Source organism: Phalaenopsis equestris, unplaced genomic scaffold, assembly GCF_001263595.1.
Source record: "Phalaenopsis equestris unplaced genomic scaffold, ASM126359v1 Scaffold000836, whole genome shotgun sequence".
In the NCBI taxonomy this organism is placed as follows: domain Eukaryota; kingdom Viridiplantae; phylum Streptophyta; class Magnoliopsida; order Asparagales; family Orchidaceae; genus Phalaenopsis; species Phalaenopsis equestris.
Genome location: NW_018165276.1, coordinates 42,234 through 66,901, shown reverse-complemented (window position 1 = coordinate 66,901; position 24,668 = coordinate 42,234). Strand labels below are relative to the sequence as shown.

At 35.0% G+C, this 24,668-nt stretch overlaps 1 protein-coding gene across 2 annotated transcripts in view; it reads right to left on the bottom strand.

Moving 5' to 3' along the window:
* LOC110031516 (3-deoxy-manno-octulosonate cytidylyltransferase, mitochondrial) overlaps positions 1-24,668 on the bottom strand; it is an 81,387-nt gene that overhangs the window by 50,416 nt on the left and 6,303 nt on the right. The window contains exons 3-4 of one of the 2 annotated variants that reach the window (XM_020734758.1): positions 13,093-13,179; positions 12,885-13,009 (exon numbers count right to left, since the gene is read on the bottom strand). In XM_020734758.1, coding sequence (XP_020590417.1) covers positions 12,885-13,009; positions 13,093-13,179 — 212 coding nt within the window. The remainder of the gene's footprint in view (positions 1-12,884; positions 13,010-13,092; positions 13,180-24,668) is intronic. The other variant, XM_020734760.1, reaches the window with a different exon arrangement.

Genomic DNA, 24,668 nt, shown 5'->3' with positions numbered 1-24,668 from the left:
CTATCTCGACAAGTCTAAAATCATCCTTCGAGCAGACTGTCAAGTCATAATCTCTTTCTATAATAAGACAGCTCAAAACAAACCATCTAGAGTTAGATGGCTTTCATTCACTGACTTCATCAACCGGCTGGGAATCGCCGTTCATTTTGAACTTATAGACAGAAAAAAACAATGTTCTTGCCGACTCACTCTCCCGACTAACATTTATTTTAATTGTAGGTCAGGAAGAAAGCGTTAATTCTCTATTTGCAGGAGAAGAATGGACGCTCGAAGCTCAAACTCTAAAGGAAAGAATCCTATCAGAGAGCACAAATATTCAGAAATTGCATTGAATACTTATCAATGGACACGAAAAGGAATACACGATCGCCGATGAAACCACAACTTCCCAGATAAGCGCTACGAATTACGACAAGAATGGATGCAACAACAGAAGAATAGGAGAGAATTCAACCGAAACCAGCCTAGTTCTTTTGATCTCCCAAATATTCCCAAGGACGCCAGCGATTTACATTAGGAGTTAATTTACATTAGGAGTTATTATGGGAAAGCTTTGATTTCTCAATATCTGCAGACGCTCATGACAAGCTTAGGGGAGCTGTCAGGCGCATCGATTCAGAGCAAGCTAACAAAGTGTTTAATGAACTCTGAATTCTTCAAAGGATGTACGAGAATAAAGTTGTCTATTGCAAGAGTAATTCAAGCAAAGATAATGCATGGAGCGACATCCTTCCGGATGTCAAAACGATGGAAAATCGTCTTGATAGTCTCATCAGTGTTGCAGCACAAGTGGTATACCAGGGCCTGGAAAAAGGAGTGTGATTTCCAGGGTGTATATTCGATACAGTCTTATCTCTTGTATATATGTATTTTTGTCAGTATTTTAGTTTGTATTTTAGTCTGTATTGTATTGTATTTGGATACATCCACTGGATAGATCCGGATGGTAGTCTAAATGTCAGCATCATGTGGAGCTGTAGTGGGCCCGCAATTATTAAGTTTTGTCGGTCAGTTGACCATTAAGTCTGTGAGTGGGTACGGAAAAGATGTCATACCACCTTTCCGTCCACGATTTTCTTCTTTTCGGCCCGTGGTTTTGGCTAGTGAAGATCACCTTTCCACAAAGTGAAATCTGGTCGTCCACGTTGAGTGGAATTATTCTCCACTCACGAGGCCACGTTATCCTGTCGGTGTGAATTTTATCTCTTAACGTCGTCTCCTTTTCTATATATTGGTTTCTACCTTTTACCTTATGTTTCAAACATCAAGTAGAGTCTGGCCTGAAGCCAAGTGTCTACTTCTCTCTTCAAGCTCTAGTTTGTGAGTCTTACTATTATTAATAAAATTTCTTCAAGTTTTATTTTGTCAAGTTAAGTTTTTATTTTCCGGCTATAAGTTTTTTTGTGACCCCCAAGCCTGCGATCTTCCCGTTTCCGCCTCTTTTTGTTATAGCCGGAAAATAAAAACTTAACTTGACAAAATAAAACTTGAAGTAATTTTATTAATAATAGGAAGACTCACAAACTAGAGCTTGAAGAGAGAAGTAGACACTTGGCTTCAGGCCAGACTGACTGCAACTCACACATATATCTCCCTCAGATAGAAAAGGAGACGACGTTAAGGGATAAACTTCACACCGACAGGATAACGTGGCCTCGTAAGTAGAGAATAATTCCAATCAACGTGGACGGCCAAGATTTCACCTTGTGAAAAGGTGATCTCCACTAGCCAAAACCACGGGCCGAAAAGAAGAAAAAGCCAAAAAGTAGAAAACCGTGGGCGGAAATGTGGTATGACATCTTTTCCGTACCCACTCACAGACTTAATGGTCAACTGACCGACAAAACTTAATAATTGCGGGCCCACTACAGCTCCACATGATGCTGACATTTAGACTACCATCCGGATCTATCCAGATACAATACAATACAGACTAAAATACAGACAAAAATACATATATACAAGAGATAAGACTGTGTCGAATATACACCCTGGAAATCACTCCTTTTTCCAGACCCTGGTATACCACTTGTGCCGCAACACTGATGAGACTGTCGAGACGATTTTCCATCGTTTTGACATCCGGAAGGATGTCGCTCCATGATCTTTGCTTGAATTACTCTTGCAATAGGTAACTTTATTCTCATACATCCTTTGAAGAATTCGGATTTCATTAAGCACTTTTTTAGCTTGCTCTGACTCAATGCGCCTGGCAGCTCCCCTAAGCTTGTCATGAGCGTCTGCAGATATTGAGAAATCAAAGTTTTCCCATAATAACTCTTAATGTAAATCGTTGGCATCTTTGGGAATATTTAGGAGATCAAAAGAGCTAGTCTGGCTTCGGTTGAATTCCCTCCTTCTATTCTTCTGTTGTTGCATCCACTTTTGTCGTAATGCATAGCGTTTATCTGGGATGTTGTGGTGTCATCGGCAATCGTGTATTCCTTTTCGTGTCCATTGATAAGTATTCAATGCAATTTCTGAATATTCGTTCTCTCTGATAAGATTCCCTTTAAAGTTTAAGCTTCGAGCGTCCATTCTTCTCCTGCAAATAGAAAATTAACGTTTTATTTCTGACCTGCAATTAAAATAAATGTTAGTCGGGAGAGTGAGTCGACAAGAACAGTGTTTTTTTTCGTCTATATGTTCAAAATGAACGGCGATTCCCAGCCCGTTGATGAAGTCAGTGAATGAAAGTCATCTAACTCTAGATGGTTTGTTTTGAGTTGTCTTATTATAGAAAGAGATTATGATTTGACAGTCTGTTCGAAGGATAATTTTAGACTTGTCGATATAGTAGATTTTTAAAGAGTTTAAGTTTTCCATGCAGACATGAATTTCTACATCAATAATAGATTTTATTATTGTTGCAAATTTTCCACTTGCATATACTCATACTCTTTCAGAAGATCGAGAATCATTTTTAGTCATCTTCCATTTGCATACTCCTCATTCTTCCATACAGCCATCTGTTTCAAGGATGATATAGGCATTTTCAGGAGGAATCTCTAGATCAGATAATTTTTGAACTAAGTCTTTGATTTTTCTGATAAGCTCCCAATCATAATCTTTTAGCCTCTTATCTCCATGAGGAGATGTTTTCTGGTACAGCGGTTCGAGGAGAACTCCAAGATTTGGAATGTAACTTCGGACATAATTGAGAATATAAAGCCAAGACCTCAATCCCTGTTTTTCTTTTAATTTTTCGTTAGGAAAATCAACTATTTTCCTAATAATATGAGGTTGTAACTTAATTTTTCTTTTTCCAATAATTGCTCGTAGAAATTTAATTTCACTTACTGCTATCTTCATTTTCGTTGGAGATAACACAAATCCTTCTGCAAATCCTTCTGTCTCAACTATCGCAAGAAGTTTTTCCAAATGCTCTTTGTGCTCAGCTTCATTTTTACTGAAAATAATTATGTCATCAATATATACAGGAAGAAAGATAATATATACAGCAAGAAAGTTAGAGTATTTATCAAAACAAAAATCTATTTTCTTTTGGAAAACGACTGGTGCGTTTTTCAATCTGAATGACATGACTAGCCACTCATACAGCCCTGTTGGTGCGATGAAAACTGTCCATTCAATCGAATCAGGATGCATGACAACCTGATGAAATCCGCTTTTTAAGTCAAATTTAGAATAAACTTGACTATTACTGATCTTCTTAAGCAGTGTATTGATCCGCAGTGTGTTGATCTCGGGTAACGAATACTGATCTTTATGAGTGTTGTCGTTCAAAGATCTATAGTTGAACACAAGTCGTTCATTTCCTCGTGTTTCTTTTCCAGTTTTCGGGTCAACTGTTGTTCCTAAATTTACAATTATAGTCATTATTTTATGTCTGCTTTTACTTGGTCTTATTACCTTCAAATTCAAAAGAGCATCGATATGACGCATAAACTGTTCTTGCATAGCGGGAGTCACATGTTTAAGAGGCTTATCCTGAATTTTAAGATCAAGATTAATTATATCAATTTTACAAGTTACCTTGTTTTTAAGCCAATGCCTCTGATGATTCTCCCCTATGAATTTGTTTTCCTGCAGTCTGTTGAATAAAGTCCTGAATCTTCTAACAAAAGAGTTTTCATTGTTAGAAATTATATTTGAGTAAAGTGATTCTGGTTGTAATTCATTATAAAAATCATAATCAATTTCTAACTCAAGAATCTGCTTGGCTGCAATTTCCACATCAATTGTATTGTCAACATGTGTTATATCTTTGTAGAATGTAACTGTATTTCCTTATATCTGCATGCCTCCATACATGCTTCTTATAAAGTTACATCCTATTAAAATCTGAATACCATGATTGATTTTCATTGGTAGGCAGTAAATCAATGGTATTCTAAAACTATGTTCAGATATATACATTCTACCGTCCTTCATTTTTTTTAGCAGAATTAGTGGTAGAATTAACTCCACTAAATGTAACTTGGTAACTTAACTCTTCGAGTACCTCTTTTGGGACGGCACTGATGCTTGCACAGCATGATGTTGCTCCAGTATCAAGTATCCCTTTTAATCTGAATCTATCGACAACTGGGATTTTAAAAGTAATTGTTAAATTAAATAACTTATTGATGATCCGTTTCGGAGTTTTCAGTACTTGCTCCTTCAGTGTTTCTGAGAACATCTTTGTTCCATGTTCTTCTATCTGTTTTGGATCATCTTCTTCATCTTCGAACGTGACAATCTTTTAACCCTTATCTCCTAGGGTGAGTTCCTGCAAATTTTTTGTTAATTGTTTTTCAATTTCTTGCTGAAGTTGTTCCTTCAACATTCAATTTTCCTCAATCAAGTGTTCCGTGTATTTAACTAGTTCATGAATCAAATTATCCTTTGATTGAAATTGTAATAAGGATAATTCTTTTTGAATTGTTATTACCAGATAAAACTTGGCACACGGTGGACAAACAGTTAATTTGCATAACACGCAATGTATTCTCATGCTAGAATTTGTAATGATAAAGCAATAGGAACAACGAGAATACTGACTCTTTAGAGGTTTGTTATGCTCTCATTGATGTGAGCATTTCTCCTGATCTTTCTTTAACTTGATCAGACCCTCCATCCGTAATCTTCTTTCATCATTAGTCCAAATTCTTCTATTGGACAGTTCTCAAGACTGCGGACGTGGGTAAGGGTGTTGGCTCCTTCACCCTATGAAATTGAGCAAATAGCATCCGATGATTCTTCATTAAGATCAACAGAAAGAATATGGTAATCTTCTGACAGCTCAAAATTGTTCAGAATAACTGCTCTTGCCATGTTGCCTCATTTGCTCTTACATTCTTTAGCGAAGTGTCTCTCGTCACCACATATGTAACATCTGCACTTAGAAGATTTTGGTTTTTTCTTGTTTTTAATCACACGAACATGAGAGTCGTGTGGCTTTCCTTTGTAATTCTTTTACTTCCTCAAGTCATACTTCTTGTGCTGATTGTAAAAACCGGTTACTGAAATTTTCTTACAAAGTGAGAGGTCTTTGATCCCTCTCTGTACAGCAGCCCTCTTGCATAGCTCTGCAAGATATTGATAAGTGAATCTTATCCTTAGCATAACCCCTACTGTATTTCCGGGGTATTTCTTCTTAAATGCTTCTTCAATCTCGTTGCCGATAATTGGGGACATTTTTCTGAAGAATTTGTCAGATAATTCTGGACTTATATACATACGTCCAGACTTTGCTGCAAGGACCTTATAGTCATTCATATATTTGCACTTATTCTTAATTTCTGCACATGTTAATCTTTTCAGATCAAGGTAGACTCTATTTTATTCATCTGTACAGCCTTGATATAGATCTTCTAACAAGATTACTCTTCAAATACCAGATAAAACATTTTGAGGATCGTCTGCAATGTTAATTACAGCTTCATATTTGTCCTCATAAGTCATCCTCCATTGAATCCATATCTTCTTTTCAACTTCTCCCAGTAGGTTTTCTATAAACAGAACTTTGGATTTATTATTTGCGAACTGTTTATCATTTACCAGATTTAGTGTGATAGATTCTCATCTGGAAATAACATCATCATAAAGTGAAAACTCATCTGGTAATACTAGCATGACGCCATGAGAATTCTGTGTTGAAGGCAGAGTCCACATATTTTATTGGTAAGATCTTTTAAAATCAGATGCCCTTGACCGTCAGTTCTGAAAATTATTTGAAGAGGAGGAAGAGGGATCCGCCTGCGCTCCAGAAATGGCAGATGGATACATCACCGGACCCATGACAGGTTCATTTGGTGATAAATAAGAGGATACAGACGCATAAGCACTATCTGCTTTTACGGTCATCCTCTTGAGTCGTGGATAATCTAACTCAGCGAGTTGTTCTTCAATATTAGGATAGATCATCTCAAGTTCAGAGAATGATCTAGGGGTAGATAAAGGCTCATGTAGTGGTGGAGCTATTTCAAAAGGATTGGGCTCAAATAATTTAGGTAATATTTCTAAATTACAAAAATTGGCAGTATCCTCTCCACCACCTTCCGCGAATGAACTCTGTTCATTTTTAAGATTATTGAAATACAAAAATAATAAGAAAGGATCTTCGTTGTCATCTCCTTGTTCACTAGGAGATTGATACAATACTGGTTCATCATCACCATCATATTCTTCAATTTTGCATATAGTAATGCAATTTTCATCATCTTCCTCATAATCCCATAAGAGACCATCTTCGAATGTCATATATGCCGCTTCATCTTCAGAACCTTCAACATCTTGATTAGAATATTGAGGTACAGGTGGTGGTGCTATGGCAGTATAATCAGAGAAAGATAGTCGTATCGAACCATCAATTCTTTGTCCGGTAACTAGATGTCTTGGTATTTGAACACCAGTATTTTTCGAAGGCTTTAGATTCTGATCCAGACCTTGTAATTGGAGTATAGAATGCTTCTGCTCAGGGATAGCAACAATCCCATAGGTTGCCAAATAATCCGCAATTTCGTTAACATTATAACGAAAGCCAGCATGACTGGTATTAGTGAGTCTAGCAACTAAGGCTCTTGTGATGAGGAGGTTAGATTCTCCTCCTTGCCAGTCCTCGCATCCATGTGTAAGCACAAAAAACTCTATATGATTTAGAAAATCATGTATGCATATTAACATATCCAAAGTTATGTATACGAGCTATGTAACTTTGGACAGATCAACCTCAATTGTTCCAATAATAAAAATATCAGATCTCCATCTGGTGTCACAAAGTACAATTAAGGCAGTTGTTCCTGCATCTCTTCTATGCAGGGTGTGGATACGGATCATGATTAATCCAAGATGAATATGTTGCATGTCTTCTTGAATTAATCTCTGGTATGATTCTTGCCTTATGAATGACAAGTTTATCTGCATACATTTAGTTGCACGTATGCGTTCTTCAGAGTAATACTGATAAACCCTATGTCTTGCTGAAGACCATCCATCTTCATATAGAGTCTCTACAGGGACCAGATTAGCACGCCTACGTTGTGAGATCTGCAATTGTTGCTCTGGATCTATCTGACTTTCCAGAGTTCTGTTATAAGATCTCCTTCGGGTCAATCTTCTTTGAATCTCATAGGTTATACGTGATTTCATACGATAGTCACGTATTTGATCATCCAGGTTTGAGGTAGATGTAGATGTGGGATTAGAGTTTCGTACATTAAGAGTAGGAAGAAGAGTAGTGGAGGTACGAAATGAATTATTCCTAGATGTAGAGGCCATTTTAAGAAGACTTTTGTTTTTCCTTAAGAAATATTGTTTTGAGATTTTGAAAAACAAATAGTTGGCATTTTGGTTTAGAAGGTCTAACGGATTTGGACGGTTCACCCAAAGAAAGAGATTCAAGCTGTTTCTGAAGGGCAGAGATAAAATTTTCAATAGATTTTTAGATTTCACCCTTTCGGGTTCCTTCTGTTGGATCTGCTTTAACTTATCCTCAACAGTGATAAGTCTATCAAAAACTTTTAGTAATAACTGGAGAAGAGTATTATTCTGCTTTATTATAGCAAGTAAAGCAGATGGAGTGTTTTGTCTAGCGTCAGAGGGATTAACAAATCCTAACGCTGGAGGTTCAAGAGAATCAGTGGCTATTAAACCTGACTTATAATCAGTGGAGGTCGATGAAAGCTTACAATCGTTCATATACAGAACAATAGTTGGGAATAAGAAGAAATTAATAGATAAAAACTAGCATCCTGAGTTCACATTTCAGGAAATTGATAAGTTGTCTCACTTGACTTGTCTAAGCCTTGAACTATCATCCTTATACATCTTAATCATATGATTCATCAAATAGATCTAAGAATTTTAGAAAAACTTTAACAAATCTGAGGTTCAAATGTAAAATTAGATTTATAAAATCTTAAATTAAGTTCCTGAACACACTTAGCATATCATTTTCATCCGTATAATTCCTCAGTGCTCCTACTGTTCTCGGAGATTTCGTCGAGGCACTCGGGACTACTAACTGATCATGCTAAGCAGCTGCCTCTTAACTTAAAATAATATAAAAATAAGGTTACAAGATAAACACAGATCTGTAAAAATAACTCTGAAAACTAAAATCATAAATCAAAACGTATAAAAGATAGCTAAATAAGATGAGAGAGCTCGGCAAATCAACTCATCAAAATCCTTAATCGGATCTCTCAGAATACTAAGAAAGTTTTACCCCAACATAGCTCTGATACCAAAAAGAGGCGGAAACGGGAAGATCGTCGGCTTGGGGGTCACAAAGAACTTATAGCCGGAAAATAAAAACTTAACTTGACAAAATAAAACTTGAAGTAATTTTATTAATAATAGGAAGACTCACAAACTAGAGCTTGAAGAGAGAAGTAGACACTTGGCTTCAGGCCAGACTCTACTTGATGTTTGAAACATAAGGTAAAAGGTAGAAACCAATTTGCCTCATTTTTCATGATAAGAGTAAAATTGTAATTTCATAAATTATCATGATCTAGAAGTCAAATAAAATTGGATGATTCTTAAGTTTCAGGCTTAAGTTAGGAAGATAGCCCATAATTTGTGATAATATGATCTTTTGATGAGAATATATTCCACTTAAATTTAAAATTTTGATAATTGCAAATTCACCCATGAAAATTATTAAGAACTTGGTATTGAACTAGGCTTGACATTTGAACTTCTTTAATGAGATTCAAAAAAGATAATATGATCGACAATTAACACCTTTAAATACTACAGACCCAACTTTAATGGTGGGTACAAGATCTTTAATGACTAAAGTTTTCCTTAGGCGCATTCACTTATATAACTCCTAAGTAAAATATCAACTGATTAATTGGGTATCTCATTCTCGGGATAATTGAAATATCAAATTTACTGAGCATAAGGTGTATTAATTCACTAAAATTAAATCTAAATTTGAGGTGATCAATTGAACAATATATAGGTCCAAATGAACTCGAAACATATCAAAAGGATTTAAAAGTTGTTAGAGATTGTTCTTGGAATACATTTATAACCTTTTGGATATTTTATTTTGAAGGACAATTATTGAAGGACAATTAGACTTATTATACTTTGTTCCAGAAAATCATCCATTAAAACCTCTAAGGACTCACCAAGTTATGACTTAGGGTTTGGTAGCTACACCTTCATCTACTCTTGCTACTTATTTCAATTCCCTGCAAAATTATATATATATGTTGCAAGTTCTAATGTTTCAGCGGGAGCAACGATAAAATGACAGGTAGATTTTTACAGTTTTGTTTAATTACTGTCATTTTATTTACTACAATTTATTCCTGCTTTAAAACATTATACATGTTTGGTAGTAAACTTTACTTCAGCGGCAAAACACAAAAAAAATATTAATCAACAATTTTCAAAATTAAATTAAACTCTTTCAAAGGTAATCAGAAATCCTTTGGAAAACAGCAATTTGATAACACGTCATTTCGAATTTATGGGAGTCCCTTGGATGAGGTAACCCACGGTTGCTAACGAGATCTCCCCGATTTAAATGGGTTTAACAACTCGTTTAAGCTAAGTAAATTCAAAAGAAAATAGAGATACTGGAACGAGGGGAACGTGTGATCCTAACTGGTGTTGCTATAATCAATTTTAACCCCCCATGATTGAACTTAAACTTGTCATTTAAACTTTTAAAGCTTTAGATTTTATGATTGCTACTTCGCTGAGGAGCTCGGAGCTAACTTTATGGGCAGCATTCTACAACAGTACGAGGATCTACAATAGCATATCTTTCCTTAGAATTAAACAAGTCATACGATTTCGAGCTTATTTGTCTAGTGCAACATAAATCTTCAACTCATCTTTAGGCATTCGCACAATTGTGTTGTGTAATATAAGCCCTAACTCATTTTAAGATTTCGAGATTGTCGTTCGTCACGACCTAAATCCTCACATCTTCCAAGTTATTTGTGCGACTGTCTCGCATAAATGTAAGCCCTAACTAATAAAATTGACAGGGTGAAACATTAAATAATTTTCTCCTGAAATTGAAACCAAACCTTAGGATAGTTTGGGAAGTCATTGAGGTTTTCCTCAGGATCTGTGACAACCCCTAGTTCTTCTTTCTTTGAATTTCATAATAAATGTTTCAAATTTGAGCATCTTCCATTTGACATTCCTTAGGCCAATCTTAGCAAAAACCCCATCCTTTTGAATTCTTGGAGACAATATCTTTTAATCTAAATCGAGAGTTTTCTTTAATGACTTCAGTTATTTAATAAGCAATTGACTATAGGGGTTTACCTCTATAGGGAGCTTTAAGAACCCAGATAATATAAACCATGTCTAATTGTTTGTATTAGATAGGAAACTTGTCGGCTTATATAAAAGGTTTGACCTTTGGTTTATTTAATCGAGCAACACCAGCAAGTAGTGTATTTATCCCTCGAGACAACTATATGACTTGCGGTACTGTTCTATTTTATTTAAATTATTGTTTATATGAGATCGGTTTGATCTTTTGTATTATCAAAATTTAAATATTACCTTTTTCAAAATTAAAAATACCAGTTTTTCTAAAAAACCAAATTTATATATATTATTAAATTAAATTAAAACCATAACTAAATCAAAAATATATAGTGGGCGATAAGCATTTATGGGAGATGCCTCGAAGAGTTTTTTATTGCGGATCAGTTGCACAACTAGGTCTATTGGGGAGACCGAGGCAGTTTGATCACAAGGATCAACATGATGCGTTCAAGAATACTTATTCATCCATCAAGAATGAAAAACGCATAGTTCTCCTACCTTTCGCAGAGTTCAGAGTTATAGGTGTTTTTACCATGACAGAGGCGTCAATGGGATCCATTTTGGTGATGTTAGAGGATACTACGAAGAGAATTTCAGAATATCCTAAAAGAGAACTTATTGTCAAGGTTGGTACCATTAGAGAAGGTTCAACATGTCTTTACGTCAAAGAGGAATGAGTTAATCTTGAGCTACTTTCGGAGAACTGTGAGGAATAAGCATGACACGAAGTTCTAGTTTAGTTTAGCAATGTACCTATAGATGTTTGGACAGATAGAGATGATAAATCACAATTCAAGAAACCTTCTAGATATTTTGTAGAATAGTGCATCTGACAGTAGGTTCCAAGTGCTTCTGAAGTTGCAGTCAAAGACCCTCAAATCCTGGGAGGTTACGACAACTCTATAACCTTCAACATGGCCAACCATAAGTCATATCATGGGTCACAATTTTGGAAAGATGAGGTCGAAGCTCCACTAATCCCGGTAGACTGATGTAGAAGCTGGGGGGGACTCTGGACAGATTTGATTCAGGTTCAAAGAGGATCAGTCAGCCTATTTTGGGTCGTAGTAGGTTTATTTAAGTGTTTCTTCGATGTTTTGGGTAGATATTTTTCTGTGGTTTGCTTTGGTACAATCATCGGCGTGTCATTTTCCCATTCTATGATTGTATACTAGTTAAGTGGTATTCCGGCTGTAACTTGGGCTCCAAGGGATGTGTATCACCTTCTACCATTTCCCTACTCTCTCATACATCAATTCCCTTCATCCTCGCCGCTTTCCCCTTACTCCCTTTCTCGCTGCTACCGCCACCCAGAACAACCCCTTCTACGGTCGTTTCCAGCTTAATAGCCACCACCCCGGAGGTCCAAACCCTAACTGGCACCACCTACACCCTAACCATTTCCCTACTCTCTCATACGTCAATTCCCTTCATCCTCGCCGCTTTCCCCTTACTCCCTTTCTCGCTGCTACCGCCACCCAGAACAACCCCTTCTACGGTCGTTTCCAGCTTAATAGCCACCACCCCGGAGGTCCAAACCCTAACTGGCACCACCTACACCCTAAATCCAACTCTAATTCTAGTGGCATTGTCATTTTGTTACAATTTCAGATTTCTATGCTGCTGCTTGTAATTTTTGACATTGAATTAAGTAATAACATTGTTTTCCCTTGGGTGTTTGTTATATTCCGGTATCAGAGAAAGAGAGGGCCAGGGAGCCAAAGGAGGGAGGAAGAACCAGAATAGAGGAAGACAAACCTACAGCATTCCTTATTTATAAAGAAAATATCCATCATCATAAGAAATTATAATAACAAAAGCCTTCAAAAGAGCAACCAAAACACATCATAATCAGTTTGCACAAGATTCAAGTCATCTACAAAAAATTCTGCTAAATAAAGTTAACTCTTAATTATATATTTATTATGAGATAAATCTAAATACAACAGGTGCTGATATGTCCAAAAAGACAGATTATGTCGAGTTGGATAATTATGCTGTGCATCAATTTTCTTAAAAAAAGATCATTAAATTACATGACTAGCAAAAACCAATGACCAAAAGATACTTACTGCAGATTTTGCTAAAACAAGTTAACAATCAAAGAATGAGATCACTAAAGCATAAACCACCTGCAAGGACTTCACAATGCCATCAATTATCTCCGGTTCAATAAGAGGCTCATCTCCTTGTATATTGACAACAATATCATAATCTTTCCCAAGTTTTTCTAGCGCTTCATTGCAGCGTTCTGTTCCTACATTTTCAGCGAAGTTTATTACTATTTAATTAGCTTTAAGCATTACATAGAATCAATACACAAGGCCATAAATATAGTACCATTCTTGCAAGCTTCAGAAGTCATTACCACATCAGCTCCAAAAACGCGACAGCATTTTGCAATTGTTTCATCATCAGTCGCAACAACTACAAAGAGAAAATAGGTAAATAAAAATAAGTGAAAAGGCACATAGAAGGGCCAAAAATAGTTTGCACTAATTAGCACTTGAATGAAGCAATCGTCTGATAAATTCCTCATCTTAAAAAATGCATGCTAAATTAACATCAAAGATCTGAAGGAGAAAAAAAAAACGTTATCTAGGGTCAAAATCATACAATATAAAATTTCAACGTTCAATACGTCAACCATAATAGGACCATAAACATTAATATTCTACAGAAGTAGCTCGCATCCTAGCTGATGTTTTAATCCTCGTTATAAAGCATCTGTTTAAGAAAATAACATCAACATAGCAACAATATAACTAAAAAGAATCGTGCACAGCATTCGTAGACAATAGAATATCAGGTAGATCAAAATTATGGTGTAATCTAACATATGAAAAATCATGGTGAATAGCATGTCTATAATATCCGCAAAGCGCCAAGTCTCAATACAATGCACATGAATATAATTTTGTTTACATGTGCAAAATGTAAAATGAAGCAATCTTTTTCAAGCTACAATGTTCATGAGTTTCATATCATATATGCATGTATCATATGCATTAAATAGCTATTTAATTAATTGAATTTAAACCACATAGTTTAATTATTTTTCAACACATACAATAAGTTCAATAAAAATAAGTTCCAACTATTCGAAAACCAAAAAAAATATAAATAACAAAAAATATAAGAATACCTAAAAATCAAAAATATACTTGTGAGATTGAATGACCACATAAAGACCGAGAGGCAGAGACAATGAAAAGCAAAAGGGAGTGTGAAGATGAGGCATCAAGAAGCATTCTTTGCAAAGAATCCTGTGAGTGAAAAGCTACAAGCGTTAGCAATAAGAACGGGTAAAAAACATATAAGAACTAACAGGAAATTATGCATGAAAAGAAGAAACACTAAACCATGAGCAAAGGCTCAATCAATACAATAAATAATCAGAAAAAGCAAAAGGCCATGCCTAATTATTGTGGCAGATGTTGAATCGTATCATGAAATCTGAATCAGGATTTCAAGCCAAGCATACAATGCTATGACAAGATGTGGCAAAGTGATGCAAAACTATGAGCTTATGCTTCACAGGTAAGCGACGTGTGGAACCAAAGCATCACTTTATTTCGTTGTGCGGAATCGAGCGTGTGGAAGCTAGTCATAGCACGGCTTCATAAATTCAGGCAAATTAATCCTATGCTAGGAATAATAATTCCATTAACCAAAATTGCATAAATATTAAAGTTTGATATTATGTTTTATAAGTCATTAATATCAACATAAAAGTTAAATGTGACGTTCAAATAGTTACTGAAGATTAAGAATCTAACGTGACAATTGAGGTGAATAATTATATTTCTAAATTTCAAAAATATTTTTTATTTCAAAATATATGTATACAAGGTATGCATGAAAACTATGCATAAGATGCATGATATTTATAATGGACATGATTTGCAAGATAGGAATGATATGAAAGATATGCATAATATAAGAGATATGCATAATATAAGAGATATGCATGATCTGAGAAATATACATGATATGAGAGATAATTATGACGAGTAGTTGCACAACAGAGTATGAAGTTATCTCTGAAGAATGTATGTTATGAAGAATAAAATTATTCATATATGAATGTTTGTATGTGCATGTTAAGAGGAGGAGTTCAACCTCTAATGTTACAGGTAAGGAACGTCAGTGTACTTGCATGCATAGTTTTTCTACCACCACAGACAATTATGATGCTTAGATCACTAACTGCTGTACCGACGGGAGAAAATCGACAAGGGGCGAGGAGACAAAGCTTACATCCCCGGATAATCACGATGTTTAGATCGTTAACCGCTGTGTGGACGAAATAATATCGGTCAGGAGCGGGTAAGGATCATTCCACTCCAGACAATTGTGATATTTAGATTGCTAATTACTATGTTGATGAGATAATATCGGTTAGAGGTATGTTAGGTTATGTTGAATATAATCCTCACACAGACAAATGTGTAAAGAGTATAAAGTAAAAATAAAGTAAAAGTAAATACATATAAAAGATTTGAATAATTTCATTGATTAAAGATTATTGATACATTTATTAACATATTATAAAACTTTTTATATAAATATGAAAGATTAGCGTTGTAAAAGATTTTTTATAGAGATATAAATGACCGGCATGCATATTGATTTCTTTTCCATGAATTATTTTAGTTAAAGAGTTTTTTTTAGGTATTAAGCTTTTGAACAAGAATAAAAAATGAGCAAATATGAATATGAGGCAAGAACAACAACCGAAAATGTGTAAATTTTTATTGGTTAATTTGATTGTTTTCTTTAGTCTCTTACATGATTTTTTTGAATATTAAACTATTAGTGTTTAGAAATAAAATAGCGGAGAATTGATTTACACGTTCCGATCATTCATTCTCGCCTTGGTTAATTCTAAGCCCCGAGTCGAGTCACGACAAAAGTGGTATCAGAGCAAGACATTTATATTAAATAACATAAATCTCAATGAAATAGCCAATATAGTGATTGGATTAAGTTATAAATAATAGAAATTAAAAATTTTAATTGATTATACTGTTGTTATTTCAGAATTCTGAATGATCATGAGAAAGAGGTCGGATATGATAATGTAGAATCTGTTGTACTTCTGAAAATGACAATCAATGAATTTTCTAATATGGCGTGTGACTCAGCTGGTTAAGAATTCCCAATCTCAAGCGAGTGGCAATGGAAGAGCCCTAATGAATAAATACTTGAAACTCTTTCAGGTTATGAGATTGACTTTATTTTCTGGAGAAGGAGAGCCTGTGAAAGATGCAGGAGAAGTTTGGATGTAGAACCGATCACTTGGTGCAGTAGGACGAGTTTATGAAAACTTTTAGAGATTGGTTTGTACCACAATCAGCCTGGAGACAGGTGGGAAATAAATTTTCTTAGGTTGGTGCAAGGAGAACGATCAGTTATGCAGTACGAGATGGCATTCATTAATTTATCGAGGTATGCACCACATCTCGATACAAATACAGAAGAGAAATATCACGTTTTTCTTTTTGGACTAAATAATTCAATCGAACAACTACTAGTGTCACTTTGGATTAAAGACTCTCAATGCTAATAGAGAAGGTTAGGCAGAAGGAGATTGATTTTCAGCAGACTAAAAAGCGTAGATATTTGTACAAGAGGAAGAGTTTGAATGAAGTGATACTAATAGTTTATTTAAGAGTCTAATGGGAAGAAGATAAGTCCTACACTAATGGAGTTATTAGTCAAACGGGCAGCAGCACTATAGAGCCTTGTGTTAAATGTGGAAAGTAGCATCGTGTTGAATGCTTATTTAAGATGAAGGATTGTTACATATACAGGCAGGCTGGACATCAGATGAGAATTGTTCTAATTCTACTCAGAGATTCATGCCAGATGCTAACCCATGAAGAAATCTAGCTTTGAAAAATTTTCAGGAAGGATCTACTTTTAGAAGTGGTTAGTAGAGGATAACACAAGGTGGCGCTGTGATTGCTGGTGAGCTACCGAAGCCGAACATTCGCCCAATAATTTATTCCTTAACTCATAAGGAGCTAGAAGCACATGTTATCACTGATATTGCTGCATAAATTTTGATGGATGAATTATCTTTTGGGTGTTATATTCGATCTATTAAATGTATAGTTTATCACATATGCTTTAGTTACCACTTAGCAAGAAACTGACATTTGTAATCCATTTATGTTTCATCTTCATCAAATATATTAATATAATTGATGTGGAGTTTGAGAGTTTAGAGGATAACGAGGGGAGATTGTAATAATTAATTTTGAGAAACAAACAAAAACATTTTTGGACAAATTTAAAATGTACACCGAATTTCGCTCTCAAATTTCAACTAAATCAATTTTATAAAATTCTACGAGTCAAAACGATCAATTCAATATATAATACTATTATAAATTATGAATATATTGTGAGATATAAAATTGGAAGTTAAAAGTTTAATTAATTTAGTTAAACCTAATTATTCATTAATTCTCCCTCATCCTTATTGTTCCCAACCAACTCACTAGAGATATTTATCTCTATATGGCATGAAATCAGGGGATCCTTACACCAGAACCTTCGATTACTCTCCTACATCTCGATTATGTTGCTTGAAGCCTCTCTCTATCTCCCTCTTCCCACAATTTCTGCAACTTGGCAGAAGGAACCTATGACACTTGCTTCAGTTCGAGGGTGAGCAGCATCAGGGAAGCCACAGCTGGCGGTAGGGGCTCCCGAAAAATTTTTGGTAAATGTGAAACCCACTTTAATGCTATTTGAGATGTTTTTCCTTCCTCACACTTCCATTGTGAAATTTTATATGAATCGTGCACCTTTTTCGTTTGTGATCGTCGTAGCAAAGATGAGGGTGCGTCAACTGTGACAAAATTGGTTTGTAAACTTCCGTTAGGCGAGATATCAACGAAGATAGAAAAAGACTAAAGCGATAAGAAGAAGAGAGAAAAAGATTTGACAGTTTCAGAGAGGGCAGGTTGCTATGAAAGCCGTTTAAGATACATTTAGACTAATTAGTCATGTTTTGAGTTAAATCAACATATTAGGAAATTCCAAGATATTTATGAATTTCAGGTTGTTTACTTGAGATTTGCAAGCTAAAGTCAAGAGTGTGGAAGCTAGTCGAAAAACGACTCCGTAAATTCAGATAAATTAATCCTATGTTAAAAAAGATAATTTGATTAACAAAAATTTCTTGAATCTTAAAGTTTGATAATTTATTTTATAAGTTAATAACATAAAAGTAAACGTTATTACAATGTCTTGTTACCGAAGATTAAGAATTTGACATGGCTACTAAGATGAGTAACTATGTTTCTAAAGTTCAGTAATCTTCTTTATTTCAAAATGTACGTCGATTACATGTAATGCTTCAATTAATTTAAATGTATATTATAATACATTCTTTAGTGTTAAAAAAATATACATGACAGAAAAGATATACAAGGTATGCATGAGATGTATGACATGTATGGTATACAAGATATGTAAGGCAGGCATGATGGATAACATATGATATAAGAGATGCATGAGATAAGAGAAATGAATCATATGAGAGATATGTATGACGAATAGTTGCACAACAAAATAAGAATGCATGTTAGCAGATGTATTAAAATGTATTAGAAAAATATATGTTATGAAGAATGAAATATATTATACATGAATGCTTGTATATGCATGTTAAGAGGAGAAATTCACACCCGAATGATACATTTAGGATACGTCAGTATACCCGCATGCGTAGTTTTTCTACCACCCTAGACAATTATTACATTTAGATCACTAATTGTTGTGTCGAGGAGAGAATATTAACTAGAGATGGGTAGACATAACTTACCTCTTCGAACAATTGTGATACTTAGATCGCTAGCCGCTAACAGGAGAATATCGATCAGGAGTAGCTAAGAGTCTTTCCACTCTAACTATATCGTTCAGGGTATATTAGGTTTTTTTATGGTGATCTTGGAAAAAGACAGATGTGTATGTAAAAAGTATAAAGTAAAAGTAAAAGTAAAGTTAAAAGAAATTCATATAGAATATTTCAGTATTTTCACTAAATAAAGGTTATTGATACATGCATTAATATATTATAAGATTTCTCATAGAAATATGAAACATCAACATAATAAAAAATTCTTATAGAGATAAAATGACCAACATGCATAATGATTTTTTTTTCTTGGATTATTGTAGTTTAAAAATATAATTAATCCTGAGTAATCTTTAGATAACTCATTATATTATTTTAACATTTTTTTTAGGTTTTAAACTTTTCAAAAAAAATAATAAAAGAGAAAAAAATGAATATATGAGGTGAGAACAGTAATCGTAAAGAAACAAATTTCTACTTTTTAATTTAATTGCTTTATTTAGTATTTTTCATGAATTTTTTAATAATAAACTGTCAGTGATAAATACAATAATAGAGAATTGATTTTCATTGTCTGATCGTCTATTCTCGCTTTGAATAATTTCAAACAAGGTCGAATTGTGACAAATCATATAAGATTCACTTGGTAGTAATGCCAAAACATTTTGTTCAACCTTCTGAAATCTTAAATGCCTCCATGAGTTAATTGGAAAGCCTATTCCTTAACCTAGATTAGTTGTTACTGAATGATGCATGCTTGCACACTGCAACACTTAAAAAAAAACTCAATCCTTAAAAGAATTTGGACATCAATCCTATCTAAGGAAAGTTATGGATCATAAGCATGTACTCTCAGTGTTTTCAAAAAAATTGGATACTCACTTAGGCACCTAGGAAAGATAAGGTGAGGCAAGCCCTTCAAACGTTGTATATCATTAAGTCAAGCACCATTACAAGGTGCGTTTAAGCGAATGCTTTGCATCAAAGCATCAATCAATGAGATAAGTTACTTGCCTTTATTGGAGAGAAAAGTACTAATACTTCAATCAACAAAGATGAATTAGTCTTTTATTATGATGAATATGAAGTGACATTATAAGAACATAGAGATTTAGAGAAACAAAGAACTCGGCCGGGGAATAACTTAGATCAAATCTATGTGATTCAAATTAGAGTTTTATTAAATTTTAAAGAGGTAAAAGATGAGTTGATACGAATAAAAGATGGACTACAAATTTAACGACGGAGAGAGAGCATGTGACAAAGAATAGATATTCATGAATATTATATTATTTCAAATGTATTCATGCTAAGAGCTTTAGGACCTGTCTGCACAGCAGTTGCCACAGGAAGTTGTTGTGGATAAGCTAAATGGCTATTTTTTTTTATATTTTGAAAATAATTGTGATGCAGTTGTTTCTGGAAAAATGATCATTCGACCCCTATGTAGTAATGTTGTTTGTAACTGACAGAACTGTCATACAAATATATTTGATACTTTAGAAGCAAAAAAACCTATTTCATAATAATACAAAAAAAATGTACCTCACTTAATAATGAATATCATGATTACTAAAAAAAATAAAAAAATGTTAAAATAACATTTAATAATATGATAATTTTTTTTTTTAAATGCGGACGGCGTATATCACGAGCTATGTGTCTTTTAGAGATATTATTCATTCATGATCACTCTCAGCAGTGGAATCTGTCAGACTTTCTACTCACCAGAAGAAGTCACACTTCTCCGTGATTCTTCTCCCATAGCTATGTGGCTGACGTGACGTCAGCAAGAAATCTTGAAGTTCATAGTGACACAATCATCAGGAAGTCTCAGATATCATCGAGTTCATTTTTCCTGAATGTTTTAAAAGACCATCCATTAATCATAACAGAAGTAGAAATTGATAAAAAAAAGTAATTAATTACAGTGTTGTGCAGACATGAGTTCTTAGATAACTCAGTATACCAACAAACAAATCTGTCACTATAAGAAGACAGCAGACCTTATAAAAAAAAGGAGTTATTGATTGTCTTTAACCCATGTAATATCAAGCTCGTGTGTGTCACACATACATATCACCAAAAAAGACCATTCAAAAGAACCTCGGAAACCGCAGCACCGAAAAGAAGAGAAAATTATGATTGCCTTCATTAGGATTTCTCATGTGACACTAAACAAAAATAACTAACAGACCATCCAGAAAAACTCATAAGATCAAACGTCTTATCAAAGCCCACCAAAACAAAAACTAAAAAAATATAAATGAAAAAAAAACAATTACAAATAACGTAAACAAATAATTAATATCAAATTAAGGCAGAAAGAAAATAAACATGAACTGTATAAAATAAACAATATTTGATCCATTCAGCATCTAAAAATGATGTTTATAATCCGCTCTCTTAATTCAATTATTTTTCCAACACCTTTGTCATCCTGGGTGTAACACTCTTGTGAGTCTACTTCTGTCTCTGGTTTAGATTATCCTATGTGATATTCAAATGCTTTAGGAGGGACGTGTAAATAATCATCATCAGTCATGCTGAAATCTATGTCATTGCGCGAATGGTGTCGTCTATTATAGTTGTAGAGAGTCATTGTGGTCACTGCAATCTACACCTGCTTCGGAAATGGATATGTCGGCATATCACGCAATATGATCATTTTTTTCTTCTAAGCTCCAAACGTTCTTTCAATAACACCGAGTAAGGACAGGTGTCTCTCGTTAAACATTTCTTTTCAATCCTGATCAACATTGTTGATTCATTTAAAGTTTGGAATGCGATATTTGGTATCCGGAAATGACTTTAGATATCCACTTTGTAAAGAATGTCCAACGTCGACCAAGTAATATTTGTCTGTCGTAAATAGAATAATCAGTAATGAACTTAAAAATATCTAATAATATGATTAATAGTTAAACAAACCTAGAGGTAGGTGAAGGAAGTTGTGTTTTCAATTTCTTGTAGAGAGCATATATAACTATCATGAGCACTGTTTTCCTAACTATTCATAACAAAAGTAAAGCATATGTTGAAATCGCATACTGTCATCACATTTTATGTTGGTGATCCACACCGCCCAATAAATGCGACCATTTTATTATTGAACACACGTGCATCCACGTGTGTTCCATCGATCGGTCCAATACAATTCTGACAAATTAAAGAAGGTTGTGTGAATTACACTACTCATTTTGAATTTTAAATTAAATAAATAAAAAGATTTACCTTGAAAAAAGGACATACTATGGGACATTTGCAATTTTTATTGGAGTACTATCAAATGTTGGATCCTCTTGTTTGATAATCTTTGATGACAAACTAACAAGAGTCTTCAAACCCACTGAAAAGAATCTGTTGATTGTGTCTGATGAATATTAAAATCATTTTATCGCTTCTCTCATTGATTCATTATGTAACAAAATGCTGAGGGTTATTGTTGGCACCTCTCTGATTGTCATTCTATAAGAGTCATGAAGTCTATGATTCATATGCAATTCATTGAGAAGATCTTTAATATAGGGTGTCTTTAATATAGGTTATTGTGGCTGTCAAACGAAACATGCTGAATTTTATAGGGTGTCCTTCAAGTAGCTCCCCAACCCATTTATCACCAATATATAATGATGTCAAGCAGGTAGACCGATCTACAAATTAGTTGTAATACTTTTACATCAAGCATATTGCTGCCACAATCCTCCTTCCGCGTCTCTCTCATTGTGAATCCATATTGAATAAGAGCACGCGTGAATCAAACAATTTTAATAAAATTTGAAAAAGGAATTACAAAGTGTACGAGGAAATGACAAGCATCCAATATAACATTAACATTGTTCCAAGAAAAAATAAAAAGCATCGAAATCAGAAATCCGATAAACCTATTGGAAAATAAATATAAATAGTACAAAGATAACTTAATAAATCAATGTTTCATGTTGTCGTAAAAAACGTAAATAATTGACTCTACGGTTAGGGGCCATCTTCATGAAGAACGTTCTACTGGTCGAGTCCTCCAGCAACTTCATGGAGTTTAAATAAAACAACATGTTCTCATAAATTTCTAGAATTGCCTCCAGAACTCGGATAACCTCGTCGATGGAGGTCGCTTGTGAATTCTTACAGCAATGGTGCATGAAGTCACCAGTGTTGATATTTGGCTTCTAATGAAAGTAGTTTTTTTTCTTTTTCTCTACCCTTGGATGCTTCGACCTGCATGTGGACTCCACTTAATTTTGATTTGTGCTTGGGCCTTCAACGGAGCAAGTTGCTTGCTCGGCATCCAAGTTCTCAGGTATGCCTACAAATCCTTGCTCATTAGGCATCCAAGCATTAGCTCCATTGCCACACACCCCACCAAACATATGGTCCAACTTTTCTTCCACATTAAGGTCAGTTCCACCGAGTTTAAATTTCTTGGAGGCTGGCACTGCCTGCAATATAAAAGGAAGTGTATATGTTAAAAAGAGAAAGTAATGAAAAGAAAGTCTTCCATGGATATGTTCTTACATCTGATTTCTCAGTCCACCATTTCTTGGAAGCATCAATAGTGTGTTTGATTGGATTGCAATCCAAGCCCGTGGATACTCATTTTAAATCTTTCCATAATTTTCAATCTTTTCTCAACTGATCTCACCCGTACTCTATTTTCGTCATTTTCTTCAACCTCTTCATAATATTTTATCACGCTTCCTTGTTAAAATAGGTTGTGTCTCTATTTCCCAGTTCGACCTCCTTAAGGCAGGTCGCAAAATATAATTTTGACTTTCCTTATCCCACATAGTTGATGAACCGGCTTCTTTTATCTTAATCATTGCGTTACTAGAATAAAAAAAGCTAAACAATAATATTTGACAGAAAAGTTAGCATAAATCACAAATGCACGCCAACATCTCCACAACCACATTCCATAACTCCGCTCCAACACAACCACACCCCACATCTCCACACCTCACAGCTCCACAACTCCACATACACAACTCCACAACCACACTCCACAACCCCACACATACAAACACTTCCACACAAAACAACTACAATACCTCCACACAGAACCACACCTCCACAGACAACCACATACCACACAAAACCAACATAACCACACAACCACAAACCACAAAGCACAACCCTAGCCACCACAGCCCAACCACAACCAGAACCACAGCCTCCACACACAACCACAACCACCTCCACAACCAGAACCACAACTTCCACACACAACCAAAACCACCACAACCACCTCCTCACTGAACAACAGCTTCCACACACAACCACAAACCAAATAGAACCAACACAAACACAAACCACAACCACAGCCACCACAACGCAACCACAACCACAACCACAGTCTCCACACATAACCACAACCACAACCACAACCATAGCTTCCACACAGAATCATAGCCTCCATACAAAATCACAAACCACACAGAACTAACACAATCACACAACTACAAACCACAACCACCACAACACAACCACAGACACAACCACAGCCTCCACATACAACTACACCCACCAAAACTACAACCACAGCCTCCACACACAACCAAAGCCATCACAACCACCTTCACACACAACGCAAACCACACAGAACCAACACAACCACACAACCACAACCTCCACCTCCACACACAACCACAACCACCAAAAGCACCCCAGCAATCCACCACCACTAGGATCGGAACTGAATAAAATTTCACAGCAACCACCACCAGCAATCCGACACTAAAATTCGGCCAACCCAGCAGCAATCCACCACCACTAAAATTCGGTCAACCCACTAGTAACCACCACAACTAAACATTATGGTAACCACCTAATCACGACATCAATGGCGTTCTTAACAAAATCACAAAAAATAACATCATATAACAAATATTCTTCTCACTAAATTCACAAAACAAGTCATCACCACATCACCCAACAAGAGATATCGCAAAAAACCAAAATCAAATAACCTCAAAAATCGCAGGAATTGCAAAATCCAATGACAGTGCATAACCACCCGAAAATCATCAACCGAATAGAGCTCAAAGAA